Source organism: Octodon degus, unplaced genomic scaffold (genome assembly GCF_000260255.1).
Source record: "Octodon degus isolate 3935 unplaced genomic scaffold, OctDeg1.0 scaffold00253, whole genome shotgun sequence".
In the NCBI taxonomy this organism is placed as follows: domain Eukaryota; kingdom Metazoa; phylum Chordata; class Mammalia; order Rodentia; family Octodontidae; genus Octodon; species Octodon degus.
Genome location: NW_004524829.1, coordinates 868,025 through 882,944, shown reverse-complemented (window position 1 = coordinate 882,944; position 14,920 = coordinate 868,025). Strand labels below are relative to the sequence as shown.

The 14,920-nt window shown below is 43.2% G+C and overlaps 1 protein-coding gene across 1 annotated transcript in view; it reads left to right on the top strand.

Annotated features, from left to right (window-relative positions):
• The window catches only part of LOC101592411 (heparan sulfate glucosamine 3-O-sulfotransferase 3B1), a 41,313-nt gene extending 34,648 nt beyond the window's left edge, over nucleotides 1–6,665 (top strand). The window contains exon 2 of the mRNA XM_004646085.2: nucleotides 3,372–6,665. Coding sequence (XP_004646142.1) covers nucleotides 3,372–3,990 — 619 coding nt within the window. The 3' untranslated portion in view covers nucleotides 3,991–6,665. The remainder of the gene's footprint in view (nucleotides 1–3,371) is intronic.
• The last annotated feature ends 8,255 nt before the right edge of the window (nucleotides 6,666–14,920 follow it).

Sequence of the window (14,920 nt, the reverse complement as noted above, 5' to 3'; positions counted from 1 at the left end):
TCTGAACCTGAGGACAAGGGAGTGTAATCAGAGAAGGAAGGAGAGGACTGTAGGCTCAGGAAGCCAATGGGAAAAATCTTTCCTATGGGACCTGTTGGTAGCAGTTGGGTAGGGATGGTAGAAGAAGAGCAGTTGCAGGGATAGAGAGACTCAACTGTAGTCACTGAGAAGGTTTACACCAAGCTGTCCACATAATTCTTAGGCCATGCTATGTTTCCAACTAGGTATGACAGATTCTTTGCTTGACCAAACTTTAGTCATGAACCTTCCTGAAACTTCTCCTTGACCAATCCTTACTCTTCTTTGTAAAATCCAGTTTTACCAAAGCACAATGCTAAGCCCATTTAGCAAGACCCTATAACTCCCAGGAATCTGATAAACCTCAATATCTGATGAGGTTCCTTATCTTCCATCATCCCCCAAATGGTGTCTGGCCACCTGGCCTGTCTTCAGCAAGGATCCTCTCAGGTCGAATTCACCAGAATTCCCCTTTTATCTGATGTTTCTTCCAGGTAATTTTCCATCCATTGAGCCTACCCCTTCCCATGTATCTATGCTATATTTGGAGTAACCCCACTCCCTGTCCCTCACTACAAGGCTGTGTTGCAGTGGTTTCTATGCCTATCATGATGGGATAGAATAGTCTTCATTACTGTGATTTAACTATTACCACTGAGTCATTATTTTCTTTAACAGATAGACCTTTAGGAGTTAGCTGGGGAGATGCCTAGCTATCTGAGCCTAATACTGGATAGGTAAGTGCTGAACTCCTGGGTAAAGGACTCAGGTGGCCCTTGAAGATGTAAAACCCCTTGTGTATTTCATTTCTTACCTACTCATTGTCACAACCAAGTAGAGAGGAGAATGACCTGAGAACTTGCACTCTCTAGGGTTGAGAAGACACTGTTACAGCAGGAGATCCCTTGGCTCCATTATTTTGCTGACACTCCAAGACAATCCTGAGGCTGAGTCCTGTCTTACCCAGGCAGACATAGTTCAGACCATGAAGGGGAAATGTGGTCTCCTCCAGAGTTAGTGCTGCAGAATGGCTTGGACGACTAGCAGGTGATCAAGCAGAAGTGTTTTTTGTGGCTGGCTCCCATCCCCTTTTTACTAATCTATTGCATGGTCTCTCCACTCACAATCACCAGTTTAGCCTTTCTGTTGAGTTACCAGCTGACCCTTCTATTGGAGCATGGAAGAAACATGGGCAGCAGGACTCAGAGAAGGTTGCAGGCCCCAGGCTGGGGTCAGATGCAGTGTTCCTGCACCAGGCCTCTTAGGGGACCAAGATTCTCTGCAGCTCCTTTCTGGGGGTAGAAATGCATAAGTAGCAAGTGCCCTGTGTGTAAATCTTGCTTTCTTATGATTCAAAGTAATCTCAGGATTACTTTGCCTTAATCCTGTTAACAAAAAACAATTGAAGGGCTGGCCTAATAGCTCAGCAGATTAAAGTGCCTGCTTAGGCAGAGCACAGCAGCTGGGGTTCGATCCTTAGCCTGCCATGCTGGCCCTGCTCCCAGAGCACACTGAGACAGCAATTAAGACTGGGTGTGGTGGCACATGCCAATAATTCCAGCACTTGGGAGGCTGAAAACAGGAGAATCGCGATGAGTCAAAGCTGGGTAGTGAGACCCTGTAGACCCTGTACTAAATACATTAGATAAAAGAGAGACAATTGATAACATTTTCTACTGCTAATGAGCTACCACATTGGGCACCAAAGTTGACTTCAAATTCTTTTCAAAACCCAGAGAAGGAGGACACCATCTTTGTTCTCTTATTGTTCAGATGAGATGATGGCAGTGTGGACAGGATAAGTGATCTGTTCAGAGTCACACACCTTGTAAATGGTAGTACTAAGTGCCATACCCAGGGGGCACTTGAGGTCAGACTTTCTGAAGACAGATCCCTACATTCACCCTTCTGCAGTGGCTGTGGAGAGCTTTGGGGCCTGGATGTCAGGCATGGTGATAACACTTCGATTCTGCACATTTGCCTGGCAGACTGTTCAGTTGCACACAGCTTAACACAGGAGAGAAATTTAGCCTTTATCTGAGCTGACCTGCTTTTCAGAGAAATGGGAAATAAGTCCAGAGCTGTGACTCTCTTTAATCCTTGATCACATTAGCCTGATGACACTTCTACTTTAATCGAAGTGGCTGCTAGTGGGCAAAGTGGGTCAATCCAGCTTTAGAGCTGCAAGCTGCTGAGGAGTCTTCCTGGTGGACGAAGGCTCTTCTCTATACTCCCTATCACTAGTGACCTGTTAGAAGGTGCTCCCTCACCCAGGGAATTGTCCTTCCTGGCTCACGTGGTAAATAGTTTATACCATAATTTTTATATATGTGTTCAAATTATAGTTTTGGTGCATTAGGATGGTTTGTAGCTGGAAGTTTAGAATTTCCTGAGAAGTAAGTATTTGATCAAAAATGATGTGGGAATTATCTCTTTATGTTGTCATTGTTGACATCATCACCAATATCATTGTCTCTTCTTTGATCTCCTTGTCCCCCCTCCTGATTTGATATCTTGTAACCAAAGGCACACCTCATTAATTCATGTAATCAGTGTAATTGTGATGTGTTACCACAAAACCACTTTTTTGATCCAAATGTCATGACTTGTATCCACTGTAGGTTGTTAACAATAATTTACAAAAGTCTACTGCTTTTGTTTGGTTCTATGATAGGTATCTTCCAAGTCATCACTGTTTTTTAATGGACTAGAAAATACTTTTGAAAATTTCTAGTTGTGTCTTGAATTTCCCCATGATGTGTTTGTATGGGTTTATATTTACCTGTATTCAATGGAGTTTTGGTGCTTTCTTTCTTTTTTGGAGAAAAGGTATTTTGTTATTCGGCACTGTGGTAGAAAGTGGGTACAGTCTGGCTGGACCAGGGGGATGCTTTCTTTCTGGTGCCCACAGCATATTTGCCTGGACCTGTGAAAGACTTATGGATAGTGAAATCTGAGACCCAGGTGCTTTGTTCAGGGAAGGCGCATATCCAGAAGCCAAAGTCATTTGTGTTTTGACAACTTCTATTTGAGGCAATTCGAAACCTTGATACATTGATATGCCAAATTAAATAAGGGAGAGAGGATACCCACTCCAAGATCTTAGAGAAGCTGTATCTGGCTCTTCTATCTTCAATGAAAGTGTCTTCACGTTGCAGGTAGATGGGGTCTAGCTATCACATTTTCTGTGGCACCTTAATGTACTTTCAACTCTGAAATTCTGCTTGTATATGTACGCGTCTTGACAGTACTTCTCAGTAATAAGAGAGAACCAGGACTCAGTGTTGACCTGGAGAGGAGTGAGAAGAAAACACCCCTTCCTGATCCTGGATTTCTTTGCTTTCTTTTCTCAGGGACCTGATGCCGCGCACGCTGGAGGGACAGATCACCATGGAGAAGACGCCCAGCTACTTCGTCACGCGGGAGGCGCCCGCGCGCATCTCGGCCATGTCCAAGGACACCAAGCTCATCGTGGTGGTGCGGGACCCGGTGACCAGGGCCATCTCGGACTACACGCAGACGCTGTCCAAGCGGCCGGACATCCCCACCTTCGAGAGCCTGACGTTCAAAAACAGGAGCGCGGGCCTGATCGACACGTCGTGGAGCGCCATCCAGATCGGCATCTACGCCAAGCACCTGGAGCTCTGGCTGCGCCACTTCCCGGTGGGCCAGATGCTCTTCGTGAGCGGCGAGCGGCTCATCAGCGACCCGGCGGGCGAGCTGGGCCGCGTGCAGGACTTCCTGGGCCTCAAGCGCATCATCACGGACAAGCACTTCTACTTCAACAAGACCAAGGGCTTCCCCTGCCTGAAGAAGGCCGAGGGCAGCAGCAAGCCCCACTGCCTGGGCAAAACCAAGGGCAGGACCCACCCCGAGATCGACCCCGCGGTGGTGCAGAGACTGCGCGAGTTCTACCGGCCCTTCAACCTCAAGTTCTATCAGATGACCGGGCACGATTTTGGCTGGGATTGAGTGGACCCTGGCTGTGTAATTTACCATGTGGCTTATATATTAAGAGATTATATGTATGTAAAATGTACAGAAATCTATTTTATAATAATTTATTTTTAATTCATAAGCAATTAATTCACTAAGCTGCCTAGCCACACTCTTTAGAGAGTTAGCTTCATGATTTGTTAACATTCCAAAGTGTTTAATTCTGATATTTTGTTCTATGCCTCACAATTGATGGTGCTTCCATTTCTCCCCCTTCCTTCCCTATTGTATTTAAAAAGAAGAAAAGCACAACTTGAGATTTTTGTTTTTACGGGTATTCAGCTTTCATTTGCTGTCCCAGTTCTCTGGTTGCTGTCTGCTTTTGTCTGGGGCTCCATGATCCAGCTTCCAGTCTCTTCTGCTTGTGTACCTCCTAGGAGCACTGAGCTGCCCCACTGTGCTATATTCTGAAGATCAGGCCTCACGTAGCAGCTTCCTCAGCCATGTGTAGTCTTTCCAATGGTACAGACTGCCAACACCGTGCTGAGGGTTTTCCTCACATCCACTAAGAATGGGGCTTGACATCACCACTTACGTAGGGACACCTATATCCCTTTAGAGTTTGGGTGACCGGGTCCACTTCTTTCAGCATTTGATGTTGAAGGATGGCATATCGTCCCCTTCTGCCCCATTCTTTGGTCTGGTAACAGTCTGAAGTGTGTGCAAATGTTAGTCCCTCTGTCCCAGGTCACACGCTTAGGTGCTGCTTTAGCAATAAAGATGATCTTTTGTAGTTTGCATGGCTGTGCACTATGCTCTTTTCTCCAGGCAGACAGTTCTGCTGTGACACACCAAAGAATTCATTTACTTGCAGAGCCACTGGCACAAACCCAAGGCACTGAGTGGAGAGGGGACAGGTGCATCCCTTACCACTAGCATCTCCCAAGCTGTTGCCAGATGCAGAACTGGGCTGTAGCCTCACAGCCTCCTCACAGGGGATAAAAGGCACAGACTCCGAACTGAGAGGCAGCCTGGCAGAGAAAGGAACTCCTGGCGTCTCAGATTGCTGTTGCTGTGGAATTTTTAGCTCATCTCAGAATGGCCACATGGTCTGTAACAATTCCAGCAGCAAGAACTAGGAGTGGCCCTTGAAAGGCATGGTGCAAATGCTGACCCTGTGTCCTGTAGGTACTTGGGCCAGATGCTTGTGCAGCTGTCCTGTATCAGCCAGGTCTTGGCAAAAAGGGTGCCGACATTGTTACTACTGTGCAGATGGCTCTCCCCATCCCTCTGTGCCACAAGTACAGGTAGGGATCATTGATGCTAAGCAGCTGGTGACAACTGGACAGCCATGTAGTGGCATCACACAATGACCTATTTAGTTAGTCCTCAGTTTTCTAAACCAGAATAGTTCTATCACAAGAAAATTGTTTTTTGAGTTATACTTTCCTCAAGGAATATGTGGGAAGATATACTATACTGATTGTCAAAACAGTTGAATTGTGATATTTACAGAGGATGCCTTTGTATGTTTTATGGGAAAACTTGACTCATTGGGTAAGAAAAGTTATATGAAAAGAGGAGAGAATAATTTATATGTAGAAACTAATCCAGAGATGTTACTGGTCTTTCAGGTGACATTTTGATAATCTAGCTTGTATTTGTCCATAACTTTTAGCCCAGCTCTTAACAGCAAAAATATGTGGGCAGGCTGAATTGAGGGAGGAGGATGAATAGAGGCTCTGTGTGCTCCTTAAATGTTATATCCAATTTATATAATGTGTTTATTGTCTTAACAAAATGCTGTAGAACCTGCACTCAGTGCAACACTGTAGTCGTGGTGTGTTCTCCACTCCTCCTGCTTGGGTGTGAATAACAGCTACCTAAGGGTGCTAATTGGTTGTGCATTTTCTGTTTGGAAGGCTCACTTGCAGTCAAAGTAGAACAGCTCTTTGCAGTGACTGCATAACTTTGCTTGAAGTAAGGCAGTGGCCCAAGTCCTTCACCGCATCTCGCCCTGTTGACTCTGTGGCCACACTCATGGTCTAAGGGTGGCTCATGATGTAGAATTGCAGAGTAGTTTAGAGAACATTATGCAGCAAAAACCACAGGCAAGCATATCTGAGCTTTTCCTTCCCCTTCAGGTCCCTGACCTTTCAAGCTGGACAATTTTTGATTGTTTATTACCAGCTTTAAAATAAAACTGAAACAGGAAATTTTCAGATAGGAAGGTCATTTAGTCATGAACACTGAAGTGGGTCAAAATTCTATTCTAGGTCAAGTCCTTGAATTCAAACAGATGTTGATAATTAGCATGGATGGAATAGGGCAAATATTTCCAAGTAAGACAAATAAATACAAAATCACATGTGTCTCTTATAGGGTCTGATAGCTCACAGTTCCTGGCTGATATGGATGCTGCCTCTGCCCCAAGGTTACACCTCATGTGATAATTATTACAGCCTTCAGGTCTTCCTCTTGGGGAAGTTAGGCAGTAAAGAAACTGAACCTTGGGTTTCTTCCTGTTGTAGCCATCTGCAAAATCATCAAACTTAGCATTTTAGCTGCGAAAAGACAAACACCAAGTCATGTTTTGGCAATTCAGTCCAGCACATGTTTTGGGTTTCTTTTAGGAAACACAAAAGCAAAGCTCTGGTATTCTCTGGAGTGCTTTATTCTCAGTTTTGTTTTCTTTCTTCATTTAATATCAAACAAAAAAAATTAACAAAGAAAATAGAGCTATTTCTATCTATTGACTTTTCTTTGAGGTGTTTGTGTAGAGTCCTGTGTTAACTGGATAAGTAGTGTCTGAAAGGTTATTTTAGGCCTGTAATAAATTCTTAATTGGATGATTGAGGAGAAGTTGTCTTATTCATGTGATTCTCTTTGTGAGTCATTTTGAGTGGCAGACGAATTTAGACTTTTGGAGAAACACAGTTGCAGATACTGTCGGGGTGTTTTGGTAAAAAAGGAAAATGTAAGTCTCTAAAGAGTTGGGAACACTTTGGTAATTTTCTAAGATGCTGACGTAGAAGTCAATGTTATTTCTTTTTGCAGTCTATCAGGAAGGTTGGTTAATGCAGTTTAAAGGTGTGGTTAGATTTTGTTTTCACTTGTGTAACATTAATTTATGACTGAGTTTCATTGAGCCCCATAATCTAAAATACTGTGCAAATTCTAGCCCTCTGTCTTCTATAACCAGGATTTTAGAATAGCAGATATGTACAAAAAATTAAATCAAGTATTTTGTCCTATGTATAACACAAATTAATTTTACACAGAGAAAGATGTTTCTAGGAAAATGAAATTCTGGTAATTCCTACTATTTCTTTGTATGAATAAATAAAATATATTTTACCAACTTGTGCTTTTATGTTTTACTGTGTATTGCAGATAGAGAAGGTAGTAATATTTTATTCCGTGAGCAATTATGTTATCAGGTAGCTCCTTTGGAAATGGTTCACCAATAAGCTAACGAGATAGCTCAGCAGTTTAAGTGCCTGCTTAGGCAAGTGCAATGACCTGGGTTCTATCCCGGGTGCCACATGCCCCGCTGGCCCTCCCCCAGGGCACACTGAGGCTGGGTGTGGTGGCGCATGCCAGTAATTCCATTGCTGGGGAGGCTGAAAACAGGAGGATCAATGAGTCTGAGTAGTGAGACCCTGTACCAAATACATTAAAAAAAGAAAAAAAGAAAAAAGAAAAAAGAAAATGAAATGGCTCACCAAGTAAAGTTATTCCAGGTTAGTTTTGCCTTGAGCAAAGCATTGGATGAGACAAGCCAGCAACAGTGCCAAAAGTTTATTTGAAAAACAAAGGCTGAAGGGGCAAGGGAAAAACTAGCTCTTTAGAATGAAGCTGGGCTGAACAAAGAGGAGAAGGATAAAGTACAAGTGTACTCTGTGAGACACAGAGTGAGATGATGAGGAGTTCTAATCGTGGGCTCCTCGGGGCCTCTAGTTTCCAGTGGGAGTCTGTGAGAAGTCCCACAAATGGGGTCCTGGGAGTTACTTGGTATTATCCTGTTTTTTAATTTTTAATTTAATTAAAATTATCATTTTTAAAAATTTCAATGCAGGATCTCTCTACACAGCTTGGGCTCATAGTACTCCTCCTGTCTCAGCCTTCCCAGTGCTGGGATTACAGGTGTGCACCAACACACCTGCTTTCAGGCCCAACACTGCATTTGGTACTGGGGGTTGAACTCAGGTCCTTGTGCGTGCCAGGCAGACGCTTAGACTGCTGAGCCATCTCCCCAGCCCTATCTTGAGATCTTTTTTTTTTTTCACTGAGCCATCTTCCTGGCCCCAATCTTGAGATCTTGTAATTGACAGATCCCACTTATTTCCCCAGCCAGCTTGCCACATCCTACCTATATCAATTATACATGCATATGCACAAAAAGTCATTCTCAACAGGTCTATTTTTCTGACTTTTTAGAGCCTCTAATCCAAAAGCCAATTAATCCACACATATTTAGGATGAACTGTTTATAAATGCCTGTGGTGGCAAAAGAGGGAGTGAGAGGCCCCTACCCTGGAGGAGCTTGCCCTCCACCCCCATGTGCTGTCCAACTATACCTAGGTCACACATGCAGGTCAAGGAGGGTGTACCTGAGCGCTGACCACATGTCGCATGACAGTTGGATGTAGGCAAGCCTCTTTCGCTGGGTGTATTTGTACAGTACCATTGCAGAGTGTTTGTTTCGCTGTAGAAACCAGTTTCTGTGAGCACAAAACAGAAAGGCACCAGGCATGGCATGTATTAAGATGTTCTTAATACATCTCAAACTGCCTTCTGCTTCCTTTGGTCATAGAGCCCTACCTATATTATTATCACTGGCTAAAAATATTTGTACTGTTCTTGTTTGACTTAATTTTGAAAGGAGCTACTGTAGTTTTAGGTGATAAACTATAATTTCTTGCCATTAAAAGGATATGGTTATTAAAAGTACAGTGAAAACAGATGCTATTAGTGGCTAGCTAGATAGTGCAAGTAAAGATAGCAGTGCTTGCCTTAGGCTCAGTGCTTCTGGTGGGCAAGACTGAGCTTTGCATCTTGCCACGAAGAACGAAAGGTATGACTTGGTGCTGAGCCTGTGCTTACGTGAAACACTGGAGCCCTTTCCTCCCCATCTTTTTCCGTAGCTCTCAGTTGCCTCACACCTTGAGAAACACTGAGTCACACTGAGGGAACACCTCGGGGAGAGGCACAGAAGGGGAAAGTAGGCTAGCATTTGGGGAGGCCAGGGGCAGGTGAATTGGCTTTCATGGCACAGAGGAAACCAGCTGGTCATCCCTCATTAAGATCTATTTTGCAAAAGCCAGCATTCCATGGGGACTGGCTCCTTCAAACCCAGGAATGTGCCACTCTGGGAAATATGTGTGTGCCTTATGTGTTGACATGACATTGCACCCCATCCCATCAATTTTGTGATTTTCCTATGGAAAGGTAATAAAATGAACCTGAAAATCTACTTATTAACTTAATACCACAGTTTAGAGAAGGTTTCAAGCTTGGGCAAATAATTAAATGAGCTGAAGAAGTCTTTAAAAAATCCTCAAACTCAAATAGACCCCACATCATTTACATTTAGAATTTCTAAAGATTGAGGCCCCTATACAGATAGACAGGTTGGGGACCACTAATCCAAAATTCTGAAATCTAAAATACTCCAAAACTCAAGACTTTTTGAGCCCTGACATGCCCCAAGTGGATAATTCCACATGTGATTTCATGTGTTGAGTTGCAGTCAAAATGTAAGCCCACTAATATTTATACACTGAATACTGTAGGACATTACCTTCCGGCTGATGTGTGAAAGGTATATATGAAGCACAAATGAATTTCTTTTTCAGATCTGGGTTTTAGCCCGAAGACACTTTATTATATCTATGCAAAATATTTCAAAGTCTGAGAAGAATCCCCACAGAAGCATACTTCTGTTCCCACACATTTCAGATAAGAGGTGCTCAGCCTGTATTTAAAAAGTGCCTCCTGTGATTCGAATGCATAAACAAGATTGAGAGCTGTTGGTTTGAAGTTGTACTGAAAACAGGTCCTGGACCACATCAACATTACCTAGAAATGTGATAGGAAAATCCCTCGGCATTAGAAATGCTGGCTCCCTAGTTAGCAAGCCCTCCAGGTGATTCTGGTTGACATAAAGTTTGAGACCCACTATCCTAGACACAAACTTCAAGCCACTTTACAACTAGAGATTGGGTATACTTAAGTATGTTTTCCTCTGTACCATAATTTTTTTTTTAAATCAAAAATGTCAATCATGAAACAGGTCCCTCTTATAACTCGATCCTCTTTCAGGGAAACCCTTACACAGTTGTTCTTGCAGTATTTCCCATAGTGCCAAGCCCACCTGGCTTTTCCTGTCAGGCTGCGTGACTTATCAGGCAGCCCAAACTGCCATGGGAACGTGCTCACAAAACTGCACGAAAGTGGAATGTCAGACTTGTAAAGGACTTTTGAAAGACACATAAAATTTATTTTAACTTCTTTAAATGCTCAGTGTAACCTTGCCTTGTAGTGGGTCTTCAACAATACATCCCCACCATTTTGCATATGATTGATAATTATTTCTTCTTATTTTTCAGATCTGAGCACAGTGCCTGATAAGATCCACTAATTAGTCATTCCAGGTAACAGAGTCTTCCTGGCCATTTTATCCCTTGTGATAATAGTCTCATCTCTACCTACAGTTCTGATTATTGGCATCTAGTTTTCTCTTTTCTCCACTATTATTAATTAGTATTATGTGCAAAAGGTGGGGAAATACTCATGCACTGCACAGTCACCTATAGTCCCATCTTTGGGCTTAGAGCTCTGATTCCCTATTTGAGAGAATGGTATGATCGGCTCCCATCCAATAGTCTATATTTTTGTGAACTAAAAGTGACCTAAGGACCTCAATCCAGGTTTCCTGGATAAAGGTGAATATACAGAATTAAAGTTTCTCCCTTGGACCTGCCTTATACCTAGGTGAATTCTTCCTTTTCGGCCCTTGGTACTTCCTGCTCTTCATCCTTCTTGTTATGCAGTAGCTATTCATAATTTCCCCAAGAATTCCTGATCCGTTTGCATGATTTCTATTGCAATACATTCAAGTTGAGAAGAAAGAGAAAGGCACCTCTTAGGAAGTAGCAAACAACATGAACTCTCCAGAGAGTCCTGAAAAGGGAGGCACAGAGCACAGAGGACTGTCCATTGGGCATACTTCTTGTGAGCTGGAGCAACAAGTGGCTGAAATTGGAGGTGGTCCATTTATTCCATATTATTTTACCAAGTGCCTACTGCTGCTAGGAACTCATCCCTTAAGGCAAGGCACACTTGCTGTTTTAAGGAACTCATAGTCTGTGGTGGAGGTGAAGGATCCCTGAAGATGCAACCTGCCTCTAACATGATTAGGGCTCTGATGCATTTGTCAGTGTTCTCCAGACAAATGGACAGGATTTTACTAACTCTGATTGATTCAGTTACAGGAAGTGTAAAAGTTGCACAATATACACTGTGCAAGCTGAAGAACCCCAGAGTTGGTAATGTGGTTCAATCTGAGAAGCCACAAAACTCACAATCAAGGTGGCCGACTGCACAGACCCCATCCAGGATCAGAGACTTGAATGCAGTTGGAAGATTGCTGTGTGCAATCCCAGAGATTAAAGCCTGAAGAAACTGAAGCCTGGTTCCATGGGCAGCAACAGGAAAAGTTTATCCCTCTTGGGAAAGAAGTGACAGAGTGAATTCCCTTTCTCTTCTGCTTGCTGTTTCAACCAGGGCCCCAACAGATTAGATGATGCCTGCCCTTCAAAGCAGGTCTTTCCCATTCAATTTGTTGCTCCATATGCCAATCTTCTCCAGGAATACCTTCCTAGACATGCCAAAAGAGCATGCTGCATTGATTTTTTTAAGCATTTCTCAACCCATCTGGGCATGGTGACCCACATCTGCCATCCCGGCATTTTGGGGAGGCTGAGGCAGGAAGATCACAAGTTCAAACTCAGCCTGGGCAACCTGGGCTTATTTCTCAGAAACCCACTCAAATTGACACCCAAAATCAACCATCATGCATGTGGAATTAGGCTAGGAATGCTTCTGATTCAGGGTAGGGGAATGGGGAGGGGATGGTCACGCCTTTAAAGGGGATGGGATGTTGTCAGGTGATTGGATGGATGACAGGGAGAGCATCAGCAGCAAAGATGAAGATGTATATGCAAATCAGTCTGTCAGGAGCTGCAGCCATTCCATACAGTTGTATCTTGGAGGGTGTGGGGTAAGGGAGGAGGATGGCTCTGGGGGAACAAGCAGAAGATCAGGTCATATTACTGGCAAAGTCTCAGCAGCCAAACTGATTTTGAGGCCCTGAATTCTCTCTCCACCGGCCAACCTGAGATCTCTGTTGGGACATTTCCATAAGCATTATAAATATAAAAACCCACTGAATGGAATTCTGGGTTTTCTTTTCTAAATCTTCTCCCCTAATATCCCCTGCCTGGGAGTGCTCAAGCTAGGAAACATGAAGTCATTCTTGACATCTCTTTCTCCCACACTCCTCACATTCAATCCTTCACTAAGTCCTGTCTTAGTGGAAATCTCAGTCCTACTTTACAGAAAATCTCCCAAATATGTGAAATCTCTCATTTCCTTGGAAACCGCCACTGGATATCAGCTCCCGTTGAGTGTGCTGGTCTCCCCCACGCAAGTCTTTCTCCTCTCTCTAATCTCTTCTGCTCACAGAAGCTTGAGTGAGCTTTAAAAATTAATGTTCTGTGTATTCCTGCTGCCAACAGCCCTTAGGTAGCCTCCCATTATGAATGTCATTGACTTATAGCCATAACTATTTGGGAAACTGAGGCAGGAGAATCAAGAGTTTAGGGTCAGCCTGAGCAGCACTGAGAGATTTTCCCAAGACAGATAATTAGATAGATAGATAGATAGATAGATAGATAGATGATAGATAGATAGATAGATAGATAGATAGATAGATAGAAAAATGGATAAATCACAACTCTTTTGTTTGTTTTGGAAATTTCCACCCAGACTTATTTTACACTTTCTTGTCTTGAGTCCCATTTATGGCCCCACAGTGGTCTTTTTGTTCCTGAAACGTTCTTTCAGGGAATGTGATTCTCTCTACAGCTTGCCTGGAAAACTTACACTTTGTCCTATCTCAACCTACCCCTCATGTTCCTGGCTGCCTCCATGAAGAATGCCTTAACACCCCAGGTAGGCTGCTGCCCCCAGAGCCCTGGTTTTTATGCTGTTGGTAGTGTTCTCTCACTCTGACTCTGATGAGCTTGTGACAGCTTTCACCTGCAGACCACAGAAAGAGCAAAGCTCTGCTCAGTTCAGGGCAAGTCATGAACGGATGTGGCCACTCCTTTTTTTTTAAAAAATTAACCCATATCGCACATAATATTCAGTGTAACTTGTCACTGGGAGGTGCTCTAATTTCCTTCCAGTATGCAAGCCCCAAGTTTATCAGACTCACTGTGAGCACTGTGACCCTTTACAGTGGAATAGCAGAGACCCCACAGCTCCGTCTTGGAGAACAAAGGGAAGACTTGTGGAAATTCTTCAAGAAGGAAGTGATATGCTACTGTAAGATGTGAGAGCCTCTGAAATAAAAAGATAAGCATGTACTTTCTACAGCTATGTTCTAGTTATTTTAGTCGGCTATGAAAGAAAAACATGAACTCACATGGCTATGGAACTCAAGAGAAGCTCAAGTTACAATCAGATTAACACTTTAGAAAATGATGCTAGCTGGTATGCAGAAGAGATGGGAGAATTAGTAGCAGATGGAACAGGATCATTTAGAGGCTGTCCGGTACCCCTGTGAGGGATGATGGTGACCAGAGTGTAGGAATGAGTTGATATGGAGGGAAGTCAAGGGGTTTGGGAAGCAGAGAGAACAAGCAGAAAGAATAAGGGGACTAAGTGGCACCAAGGAAGAGAAATGGTTTTCTGACTTAAGCATGCACCTGGATACCAAGCCTGGCCTGCAGATGGGGGACTAAGTGGGAGGGCGGCAAGCTGTAGCAGAACTGTGAACATGAAGACAAAGGGCCTCAGTGAGATGCAGCTGAACAGAGCTCAGACCTGTTGAGTGCCCTCTGCCTTTGCAGTTTCTGCCTTCCCCAGATGCCCCTGCAGGCACACTGGTGGACTGTGAGCTTCCCAGGTGTCTGGAAACCTTGGAGCTTAGGTGGGATTCTAGAAAGTTAAAGAAAATCATCCTAATGAGGACTCTAAGGGAAAACTGCATATTTATTTATTTATTTATTTTCCATAATTTTATTGAGAGACAAATAGCAATGAGGTTTAAATCAAATTGGTATGACAGTTTCAATAATTAACACATTGCATACCCTCTTCCTAGTGGTTATTTGCTGTACAAGATGCAGACATGATATCCTATTTACAAACATTATTAGAACAAATCACTCTATTCATTAAGAGAATGTAACTATATATCCTAACCATTTTGAATACACAGATACAAAAGGGACATTTATCTGTATCCCCATTTTTGTTTAGTTCCATCATTTGAATATTATAGGTGTGTTAACTCAGTAAAATATTCTAAAAGAGTCCAGTAGTCCATAATAGTATTGGGTCTTCCTCTTGACTGGCAGTGTCAGAAATGGTTGACCTGAGTCCTCTACAGTTCAACATAACATCATGGCTTTACTTCTCATACTTCGAAAAACTGCATTTTTAGAATTTAGAATTAAAAATAATTGTGTTTCATGCTTCCCCCTGGTATAGAGACTACTCTGGACTCCAGTCTGCTTTGATTCTGTGTGTATTGGTCAGATTTCTCATTGTTGGGCTGAAATATTCAGCACCTAGAACTTGAAGAAAGCAGGGTTTATTTAGCTCAAAAGTTTGAGAGGATTTGAGTTTGGGTCCGTGACTTCAAGGCAGACACGTGGCGGGAGGACATGTCAGG